At 35.2% G+C, this 12,057-nt stretch overlaps 1 protein-coding gene across 1 annotated transcript; it reads left to right on the forward strand.

Moving 5' to 3' along the window:
• The first annotated feature begins 6,978 nt into the window (after window positions 1-6,978).
• Window positions 6,979-10,436, forward strand: LOC111018284 (isopentenyl-diphosphate Delta-isomerase 1, chloroplastic). The gene is made up of 6 exons (XM_022294313.2): window positions 6,979-7,168; window positions 8,925-8,980; window positions 9,141-9,232; window positions 9,551-9,653; window positions 9,745-9,882; window positions 10,062-10,436. The coding sequence occupies exons 1-6, from the start codon at window positions 7,107-7,109 to the stop codon at window positions 10,313-10,315; spliced, it is 705 nt and encodes a 234-aa protein (XP_022150005.1). The 5' UTR covers window positions 6,979-7,106; the 3' UTR covers window positions 10,316-10,436.
• The last annotated feature ends 1,621 nt before the right edge of the window (window positions 10,437-12,057 follow it).

The following is a 12,057-nucleotide window of genomic DNA, read 5'->3' on the forward strand; positions in this document are numbered from 1 at the left end:
GTTTGGGAATTTGTAAATCAACCTGACGGGGTAAAACCTATAGGATGCAAATGGATCTATAAGGGAAAACTAGACGCCTAAGGAAAAGTATAGACTTTTAAGGCGAGACTTGTGGCAAAAGGCTACACACAAAAGGAAGGGGTGGACTATGAAGAAACCTTCTCCCCTGTAGCTATACTTAAGTCCATTAGAATACTTTTGTCCATTGCCACATATTATGACTATGAGATATGGCAAATGGACGTTAAGACTGCTTTTCTGAATGGCAATCTTGAAGAAAGTTTTTGTATGTCTCAACCCGAAGGGTTCATAGATCAAGGTCAAGAGCAAAAGGTTTGCAAGCTTAAATGGTCCATATATGGACTGAAACAAGCATCTCGATCTTGGAACATAAGGTTTGATACTGCGATCAAATCTTATGGTTTTGACCAAAACGTTGATGAGCCTTGTGTATACAAGAAAGTCGTCAACAACACTGTAGCCTTCTTAGTGTTGTACGTGGATGATATCCTACTCATTGGGAATGATGTAGGATACCTCACTGACATAAAGAAGTGGCTAGCGACTGAGTTCCAAATGAAAGATTTGGGAGAAGCTCAGTATGTTCTTGCATCCAAATTCTAAGGGATCGCAAGAACAGAACGTTAGCCCTGTCTCAAGCAACTTATATCGACAAGATGCTTGTTCGATATTCGATGCAGAATTCCAAGAAAGGTTTATTACCCTTTAGGCATGGAATTCATCTGTCTAAGGAACAATGTCCTAAGACACCTCAATAAGTTGAGGATATGAGATGTATACCCTATGCTTCAGCAGTGGGCAGGCTGATGTACGCTATGCTGTGCACGAGGCCTGACATTTGCTATGCGGTAGGGATGGTCAGTAGGTACCAATCCAACCCAGGATATGATCACTAGACTGCTGTTAAGGGAATCCTCAAGTATCTTAGGAGAACGAAGGACTACAAGCTCGTGTATGGTGCTAAGGATTTGATCCTTACAGGATACACTGACTCTGACTTCCAAACAGACAAGGATTCAAGGAAATCCACGTCGGGGTTAGTATTCACTCTTAACGGAGGAGTGGTAGTTTGGCGAAGCATCAAACAAGGATGCATCGCTGACTCCACCATGGAGGCTGAGTACGTTGCAGCTTGTGAAGCAGCAAAAGAGGCAGTTTAGCTTAGAAAGTTCTTGACAGATTTGGAAGTCGTTCCAAACATGAACTTGCCCATCACACTTTATTGTGATAACAGTGGTGCTGCGGCAAATTCTAAAGAACCTCGAAGCCACAAGAGAGGCAAACACATCGAAAGAAAGTACCACCTTATACGGGAGATAGTGCAACAAGGAGATGTGATCGTCACAAAGATTGCTTCGGAGCACAATATTGCTGATCTTTTTACGAAGGCAATCACGACTAAAGTGTTTGAGGGCCATCTAGAAAGTCTAGGTCTACGAGCTTTGTACGATTAGTCTAGGGCAAGTGGGAGAAATGTAATGGGTATAGTGTATGCCCTAGTTTATTGTATTTTCCCTTTGCTTTAAGATAATGTACACCCCACTCGAGTTTAGTTCAAGTGGGAGTTTGTTGGGTGTGTTGCCGTAAACTCGTAGTTTGTATTTTGTGTAAAAACAAATGTATATTCAATAAAGTTTTATTCAATAAATTTGTTGTTGAATTCATAGCATTGCATTGTCCAAAATCCAATAAACTAAACATCCGAGGTTATTTTAGTGTAACCAGGACAGTATATGTACTGGGTATATATTTGATATACTGTGTATATATTTGATATACCCCTGATATACGAGGTATATATTTGATATACCCTGATATACAAGTGGATAATGTCCCGTGAATAACCTAAAGGGTTTATAGTATATGGATAAGGCTGGGTACCTTATCCTGGCAACACTATGGATACGACCCACTCTGTAAAGGTTACAAACGACTCGATCCAGGTCGTTCGTGTGGAGACATGCGAGTGGGGGTATCCTATACAATGAGTTTGTATAAGACCGGACCACAAAATAGCCAATGTTTGATTAAAATATTCTGTCCCTTTATCTGTGCGAAGAATTTTGATTCTCGTATTGAATTGATTATGAATGAGGGAATGAAACTGTTGAAAGATTGATTCAACTTATGATTTTTCTTTAAGTAAATAGACCCAACAAACTCTAATATGGTCATCAGTGAAGGTAAGGAACCAACGTTTACCAGACATAGTTTTGATACGAGATTACTCCCATAAATCACTATGAATCATTGTGAATGGAGTGGATGGTATATACTCAACAGCGAGATAAGATGTACGAGAGTGTTTTGCAAGTTGACACGCTTCAAGTAAAAGGATCGTCTCTATGGAAAAAGAGAAGGATACAAATGTTTAACATACTGAAAACTCGGGTGCCCTAAACGGCGATGTAAAAGTAGAATTTGTTGTTCTCTAGAAGTTGACTCATCACCAACTTTGAGAACTTGTTTATTTCTTAGACTTGGTTCTCTGAAGTAGTAGATCCCTTCAAAGCCATCATCAATGTCAGTCGTCGTTCCTGTTATCAAGTCCTGAAACAAACACTTAGAGTTATTGAACACAGGGCCTGACACTTTAAATCATGAGTCAACTTTTGAATAGAAACTAGATTGCAACATAATTTAGGTACATGGAGCATTGAGTGCAATGTAATATTCGGGCTAAGAACAATAGAACCAAAGCCCTGAATAATTACCAATGACTCATCTGCAAGCTTGACATGTGTCTGAATCAGGTTCGGTGAGTACATGGTAAACATATCATGAAAAATGGTCACATGAATAGTCGCACCCGAATCTAAGATCCACTGATCGGTATGATGCTGACTTGTTAAAGTTGCACTAAAAATACCTCGTTGTGCCATGAAACTTGACAAAAGAGTGACTCAACTGGCAACGTTAAAACATAATAAAGCTGTTCAAGTTGTGCCTTTGAAAATGGAGGGAGAGAGGTGGTCAAATCATGGGAGTTTGACACACTAGGGCCCACCTAATAGCTAGAGGAGCTGGTTCGAGAAGGTGGAGTATTTGTGGTTGGCTTTCATTGGGACGACCATGGAGTTCCCAACACCGATCTTTTATATGGTTTGTGCGCTTATAGTAATCACACCATAGGTTGTTTCGATGAGTAGACTGGGATGGAGGTGGTGGTAGGCCTCACACTGCCAGAGCTAATGATTCCAACGAGAAAGACGTAGGTCTTGCATGTGTATCACCCATCATCACACGTTTGCGGCTTGACTCCCAGTTGCGAAGATTTCGTGGATAGTTGGGATGGTTTTGAGGCAAGTAAGCAGTCGTGCACATCATCTAATTCCAGACAAAGACCTACAAGAAAATCATAGATTCATTCTTTCTCGACATGTTTTCAGAAGCGTTCAACATCCATCGAGTTTACCCCTAAAAGATTGAGACATATATCAAATTCAGCCCACAACCGACGTAATGAGTTGTAGTATTAGGTGACATTGGATTCATCTTGTCGTAGGGAGCGTGCCTTGTTGCGTAATTCGAACAACTGAGCCGAGTTATCAGAAAAAAAATCCTTAGTGAGTGCATTCGAGAGATTCTTCATCGTTCAATAGAGGAGGAATGATTCTTTAATGCCATGACCAGTTTTGAGCATCCCATACGAAAAAATAAGGGTCGGCTTCATATGGTTTTGCTATCGTGTCGTTGATGTGCCCAGTACGCTTTAGTCGTGGATAACTAGGAGGGTCGATCGAGACCATTGCAGAAAATTTTTCCCATTGAGTTTTTGAGAGGTAACTTGGAGCGAAGTGTTTTCAGAGAGAGAGAAATGTGAGGTATCGTGAACGTACTTGCAAGGAGAGAAATTGAGGTCTTATTCGATACTTCACAATTCTCATCCTTACGCACATTAGTCATCCTGGTTGTTTTAAACATTATGGTGTCAATCTAAACCTAGCTCTGATACCATATAAATTAAGGATAGAGACACAAGAGAGACATACACGAGTAGAGAGAGAATAAATAAATTATTTATTTCCCAAATTGATGATCCAAGATGAGGAATAAAGACACTATACATAGGTTATAAGAGGAAACAAAATCTAGGAATAACCTTCTAACTTCCCTAACAAAAACAGATATTTATTTGCTAAATTTAAACAAACAACCTAAACAATTTTTAAAACAACTTCTAACTAAGTCCACACATTCTAAACTTCTAACTAATTCAATATTTATTTGCTAAATTTAAACAAACAACATAAACAATTTTTAAAACAACTTCTAACTAAGTCCACACATTCTAAACTTCTAACTAATTCAACAGGGCTTAACAAGTATTTATAACAAATACAATAGAAAATAACAGAAAGTAACTGCTTACAAAGTCAAATAACCAAAACAGAAATGGTAACCGAAATTAAAATATATATAACCAATATTATAAAGTGTGACGTCATTAATTTAAATATATGAGAAAATTATATTTGGGACCAATCACAAATATACATGTGTCCACAAATTAATTTTGAAATCGACAAATTAAATTATGACATGTATCTTTCTTATGACCGTCCGATAACATTAGCCCATGTGGAGATTGAATTTAAAGCTAAGATGATTCATAATCTTCTACGAGCATACAGAAGGAAGAATTTAAAAGACTCATAAAACACAAAAGACTCTGTGAAGATTTGAAGACTCGAAGAATCAAAGATTACGAGACTTCAAGAATTAAATCTTCTCTTTGTCGTCAATAAGCCAAAGATCTTCAATAAGCTCAAAACTAAAGTCTTAAAAAACTCTTCCGCAAGCTTCAAGGCAGATAACTTCATCAAAGATACAAACAGAAGAACTTCATCAGGTTGCATAGCTGAAGAGCTTTATTAAGCACAAGCCGAAGAACTTCATCAAACTACAAGCTGAAGAACTACATCAAGCTCCATAGTCGAAGAGCTTCAACAAGCCAAAAAACTTCATCAACAAGTCGAAGATCTTCAACAAGCTCAAAGCCAAAAACTTCAAAGATTCTTCAACAGCTAGAACTATTGCATCAGACATCGAATTCTATCTTGAACTCCTTATTAAGTCTGAGCTTATACTGACTTGAACGTCAAAGTGTTTGCCTGTCTTGTGTAGGTCATTCTTTAACTTGGCACGTTAGCTATTCCACCTATCATATCTTTACCAGGTCAAACCTTATTCTGTTTTACGCATAAACAAACATGATAGCTGTTGGTTTACTTTTTAAATTTTAAAAAAGTTCAATTATGCCTCTCACCTTCAAGTTTGGTTATAAATTTATAATAAATTTTTGTCGTTAACATATTTACTTAAGTATTAATATGATCCATTGACTCGACCTATAAATTAAAATTTTAACCACAAGAGAGTAGACTAGTTAGATAAAGTAATGGTAGGTAGAGTTAAAAAAATTAAAAATTAGAAGAGGAGGTGGATGAAATCAATTTGAAACAAAATCTTTTTAGTTTACTTTCCTTTAATTTGTCAAACTAGCATACTCACCGACATTGTCACGTTAAGTGAAATCATTATTCGTTAATTCAATTAACATATCTCGATGTTAAGAGTAAATACTTCATTAGACAAAAATGGAAGTTTAGAAACACAATTGCCTTTAAAATTTATATAACTAAATCAGTACACAATTCTAAAAATTTTATTTTTAGCCGGGGTTTAAAATGTTGAGAGACATGTCGACATGTCTTTTTTTTTTCCTCTTCTTCTTTAAGGTTATTTTATTTTCATCCTCTTCTTACTATGCCACTACAGTCTATAATTTCTCACAATCTCGATGATCGTAATCTTAGTCTGTTCAATGAAACATTCGAATTTTAATACTGTATAAAGTATAACTAATAAGATTTGGAATTTGCTTTATAGATAATTTCTAATCCAATCTAGTCCTTACTTATACAATTGAACAATATATGTGAAATGTTGACATATATAAAGATTGAAATAATCTTAGAATTTTTAAAAAATAAAATATTATTATATACAAATAGTGGTGAAACATAAAGTAGAATAGGTAACTTAATTAATACCAAAAAGATGATCTTGGAGGATCTAGTGCACTATCTTGATAACTTTGATATAAATTACAATAGTTTTCCCTGGCCATCATAGACTGAAAGTTTTGAAGGTAGTTGCTCAAATGAGTAGAATATGAAGTACATATGGATCCTATTGGTAGATAATTTGGAAAAATGACACAATCACGAGGTTGAGGTGTTTGAAAATTGTGTAAATTTGATTGGAAAGTTGGATTGATGATTGATTTGAAAATATCTTTGAAAAATGGGTAAATTCAAATTTGAAAAGAGAAGTAGGTAAAAAGTAAACAGGTACGAGTTAATTAGAATTTAGAAATGTGTTTGGAAACCAAGTCGGTAATTATCTCATTTACAAATGAATCCTATTATGAAAAACACTAAAGAAGTAGTCAAAAGTTTACAATGCATCAATCTTCATTAAAGGAAAAAATCTTTTTTCGATATTTCCATCGACATCGACATTGACATTTTCATAACTAAAATTGTCATATTCTTACAATTAATGATTAAAAGTGATCATGTTAATTAAGCTACAATTCAAGTTTTATTTGCTAATTAAAAAAAATTTCCATCAATTTCCACAATTTCCATTATTTTTCTCGAAATATCCATCGACATCGACATGTCCATAAAATCGGGACCTCGACATTTTCTTCGACATCGACATTTTGAACACTGTTTTTAGCTACTAAATTTATAATTTAATTTTTTCAAAATTTTTGTTGAGTTTGCTTGTACTATTTGTTTAAATAAAGTAAAAAAAAAAAAAAAGTTTGAGAAGGTAAACGTTTTGTGTCCGCTCCATATGAAGAAAGAGTCTCATTCACACTGTCGTGTAAAACACGCGCGCAAACTTCCAGTTATGGCATCGAATCAAGCGCTTGTCACTCTACTCGACAATGGCGGACGCCTGATTTCTTTCCACTTCTTAAATACTGCTTCATCTCTCTCTCCTCATTCTCCACTTCCCGGCTTCTGCGCTCTCCTCCTCGCTTCCCTTGTCTTCCCCTCGGCGCCACCATGGGAGACGCTCCTGATTCTGGAATGGACGCCGTCCAGAAGCGCCTCATGTTCGAGGACGAGTGCGTCTTCTCCTCCCTCTCTCTCTCTCTGATTCTGATTCTAATGGTGTCTTTTGTTTCATTTCTGCTTTTGACTTCCACTTTTTGCGTGATTCTGTTGTTGATTGACCCGTTCTTCCTTGCCTCTGCTCTGACTTTCTTGTTTCGTGTTTCTTTTTCTTTTCTGGTGGAACTTGAAAGCAGTGTTTGTATTGGGGAGGCAGTAGATTTGGGTTTCGATTTGGTTTTCGATTTGGTTTTCTGATGAATTGATATGCTTAATTTGAATGTCCGTGGCGCTATTAGGAACTCTACTCGTCAATTTGTGTAACACGATGCTTGAATTTGAGTAATGATTGTATCTGAGAGTTCTAGAGGTGTACTGTTTGCTGTCGAATATTACGAACTAACTCAATTTAATGGTCTTCTGAGTTCTGACTGACCCTCTCTCTTGTGATAGTGATTCTGATGTTGTCTTCCGTTTCATTTCTTCGTTTTTTTAACGGTTTTTGTGCATTGTTGCTTCTTTTGACTTCGATTTTTTTACGCTATCTGGGAGGGAAGGACTGAAATCTGGGCCTTCTGTTTCCTGGAAGACAACGGAAAGTTGTTCATCAGGTGTTCCAACCAGTTGAATTGGGTTTTATTTGGGATTCTTGATGATTTTATTGCTGAATTAGGAGGCATTCTCGTCAATTTTTACAATAAAATGTCTGAATTTCAATAATTACCATGTCCCAGAGTCCAGACTTTATGGTTTTCATTTTTGTTGCTTTTGACTTTAATTTTTACCTAATCCAGTAATTCTATTGTTGACTGTTCCTTTTCTTTTTCTTCCCTCTGCTTTGATTTTCTTGTTCTCTTCTCTGTTTGTTGGTGGAAGCATTATTTGAATGGCGAAGGAGTTGAATCTAAGCCTCATTTCCAAGAAAAGGGAAGGAAAAGTTGTTGTTGAGGTGTTTCAAACCAGTTGAATTGAGTTTCATTTGAGATTCCTGATGATTTGATGTTAAACTTTGTTTCTTTTGGAATTATTAACATCTGTGGCTGAATTAGGAGCCGTTCTTGTCAATTTATACAATGTGATGTTTGACTTCGAACAGTGGTCATGTCTAAGACTTTTGAAGGTGTTTGATGTTAATTATTGCAAATAAGCTCAATTTAGTGGTCTTCTAAACAACCCTTGTAGATTTAATTATCTAATTTCTTCTTGTATGTGCACTTGATTTTAATTTGATTATTATCTAATTTCTTCTTGTATGTGCACTTGATTTTAATTTGATTCAGTTGAGACCTCTTAATCTGCAACAATGGAAGAAATGAATTGCAGGAATTTAAGTTTTAGATCTTGTTCTCTGTTTCTGAAAGCTATGATAAAGTTGACTATGGAATATATTTTCAGCATTGTATGTTTCTGTTTGGATGAATTTGATCACCATCATTTTTTTTTCTTCTTCCTCTCATTTTTATGTGATTTTTAGTGCTCATAGTTTTCAACTTTTCGTTGATCGTGAGCGAAGCTCTACCATTCTTTTGGGTTCTCTCTCTCGATCATTAAGCCTTGGGTTCACTGGATTACAATTACTATTGCCCTAAAATATCTTGTGTACTCATTTGCTCAAGTTTGATATTTTTGGTTGGGGTGTTCATTATTATTTTTTTTCCTTGAAGAATTTTCTGTTGATGCCTTCATTTCTATTAGAAACCTTTAAGTTAAATCGTGCTTCCTCTGTTGTTTGTGACTCACATTCGCCTTCGATCTCCAATTGCTGGACAGGTGCATTTTAGTTGACGAGAATGATCGTGTTGTTGGTCATGAATCAAAGTATAATTGTAAGTCAAATCTTTCTTGGTCTTGATTACTTATGCAAAGTTTTACGACATTGCTATTTGGTATGGTTTTAGTTTAGAACTCGTGTTTCCTTCCACGGTTTTGAGTCTGGGATAGATTGCTAACGCATGGAGTATTTAAATTTGTTCTTATGATTTGCAGGTCACTTGATGGAAAATATCGAATCCAAAAACTGGCTGCATCGAGCTTTTAGCGTCTTTTTATTCAACTCCAAATATGAATTGCTTCTTCAGGTATGTTATTTAGGCTGGGTACCGATTCACAGAAGCTCATTGTTTGTATGATATTTGCTTGGTGATGATCTAGATTGACCATCTTTGCCTATATCTACCAATTTTTTTTTTATTCAAACTTACTACGGTTCTATGGAAAGAATTTTGAAGTTTGTTATAGTCTATATATTTTTCTTTTTACGACGTCTTTGACAGATTAGAACAACTGTTTTCATGTTGCAGATGGTTTTCAAGCTTTCTTGTTCATCATGGTGTTTTTGTTTAATTTGTCTTATCTAAAGTTTTGTTAACATGCTTAATTCTGTATTATCTCTGAAGCAACGATCTGCGACAAAGGTGACGTTTCCGCTTGTGTGGACGAACACTTGCTGCAGCCACCCATTGTATAGAGAATCTGAACTAATTGAAGAGAATGCCCTTGGTATATCCATAACAGCTCTCAGAATCTGCCTACTCCATTTGTGAACCTTCTGATATGAATCTTCTTCTTCCCTTATTCAATAATCAACCAGGTGCAAGGAATGCTGCACAGAGGAAGCTTTTGGACGAACTCGGTATTCCTGCCGAAGATGTCCCAGTCGACCAGTTCACCCCCCTCGGTCGTATGCTATACAAGGCCCCCTCTGATGGCAAATGGGGCGAGCACGAATGTACTCTCTCTAACTCATTTGTTTATTAGTTAACATCAAGTTACATCTGTTCTAGTAATCACCGATTAGATTTATTGTAACCCATATGCTTAAGATTTTGGGTTCGGTGGTGATGTCTCATTTTTTGTCCTTTTGGATTTAGTGGTAAATTGATACATATCGTCTTCTTTTTTGTGCAGTGGATTATCTGTTGTTCATTGTGCGAGATGTGAATGTGAACCCGAACCCAGACGAGGTGGCGGATGTGAAGTACGTGAACAAGGAGGAGTTGAAGGAGCTGCTGAGAAAAGCAGATGCCGGAGAAGAAGGGCTGAAGCTATCACCATGGTTCAGGCTTGTTGTGGACAATTTTCTGTTCAAATGGTGGGATCATGTGGAGAAGGGAACTCTCAAGGAAGCTGCTGACATGGAAACTATTCACAAGTTGACTTGAAAAAAAAAAAAAAAAATCCCATCCTTATTTGGGTGAACAAATCCCTTCTTTGTGTTAGTTTCTGAAACCCTGTCTTTGTCTCAGCTTAAATTTCCAATAATATCTGGACTTTTTATGGTTATTTGTTTTTGTTGAGTCTTCCACAGGAACTTTTTTCATTGGATTATGATTTTGTTTTTAATATTTTATTTTGGGAGTGGCTTGTAAATTATCTTTCTTTTGTTTTTGTTTTGAATTTTAGAAGGTGGTTTTGAAATATTAGCCAAAAAGTTTCATGATAGATGGGAGGAAGCTTTTTTGCCCAACTCAATCCCGATAAGTTGAAGCCAAAGTTTGCTCTTAGTCTTGTATGAGCTGAGCCCCTTGAAAGCTTGATAGGAAGAAGAAAGGAAGGAGGAGGGGAGGGGCTGTCTTAGAGAATGGAGTGATTTTAGAAATAGAAACTGGTTGAGAGAGAGGACCCATATATATATTAAAAGCCGAAATGATTATTTCTAATTTTTTTTTTTGGTTGAAATTTTCAAGAAATATCAACGCGCATTGACATTTTAGCGATATTTTCATTAATAATTTCATAAAATTGAGATACCAAATGTGTTTATAAACTACAAAATCTAAATTTTTAGATAATAAAAAATCAATACTTAATTTTGATGAGATTTTTCACGGTAGAAACTAAATTATTACATTTTAAATTAAGGGACTAAATTATTAGATATGAAAGGTCATAGATTAAATCGTTAATTCAATAAAATTATTGAACAAAAAAATATTTTTTAACCTCAGTCCTATTAATAGAATCTTCATTGAGTCAAGAACTAAGCATTCTTCTTCATACTTTACTTCATTAGAGATATTTGGGTTTTAAAAATTGGAAAGGTTTCTCAAAACCATAGATGAAGCAAAGATTTTGGGTATCTTTCATACGGAAAAAAAGAGTAAAGAATTTATCATAGAGAGATACACATCATTTTAATGGAGCAAGTCATATGGAGTTTGTATAATAAATTGTTTTGGTAGATTTAGTGTATTTTGTTTAATTTAACCAAAAAAACTAAAAATAATAATATTGACAAACAATTTTGGGACCAATTGCCTTGATTTCAACTTAAAGATTAAATGATGCTTCTTGGATGAAAAGACATGGATAGCATTCCTATAACATCTCTTATCTCCATGGTCCAATCATAAAAATTTCCAACTTGGAGCACCTAAAATACGATAAAATTTATTGAACTTATATGATTTGTGTTAGGACACCCACTAATGGACCGTTTGTTTTGTGAGAATCAAAAATTTTCATATGACGAACGTCTGCATTCCTTTTTTTCTTGCAGTAATGTAGGATATCCGAGCATTTCAAGATGGTCAGATATCTTAGGATGCCCATAGGAGAGATATTTGAATTGTTTTGGATGTCCTTTTGAGACATGAGTTTTTGAGATTCCCATGTTGAGGGCATCCTCTATTTACATTTTTTTGCCTTCATTCTTTTTCATATATTTTCTTTTATAAGTTTTCCTTTTTTTTACTTTTAATTTTATAATTTAATAAATTAATGTCCCCATGGACTAATAAATAATATGCAATTAAATAGATTTATATATTAAATTTATATATAAAATAAACTTCAATCAAATTATATAATATCTTCATATATTTTTAATATTTGAAAGAAATTGTTATCAATTATATTTATTATCTTAAATATATAATTTTAAAGCAACATTGTTTTTTAACGA

Source organism: Momordica charantia (assembly GCF_013281855.1).
Source record: "Momordica charantia cultivar OHB3-1 chromosome 6 unlocalized genomic scaffold, Mcharantia_2.0 BLBB01000006.1, whole genome shotgun sequence".
Classification (NCBI taxonomy): domain Eukaryota; kingdom Viridiplantae; phylum Streptophyta; class Magnoliopsida; order Cucurbitales; family Cucurbitaceae; genus Momordica; species Momordica charantia.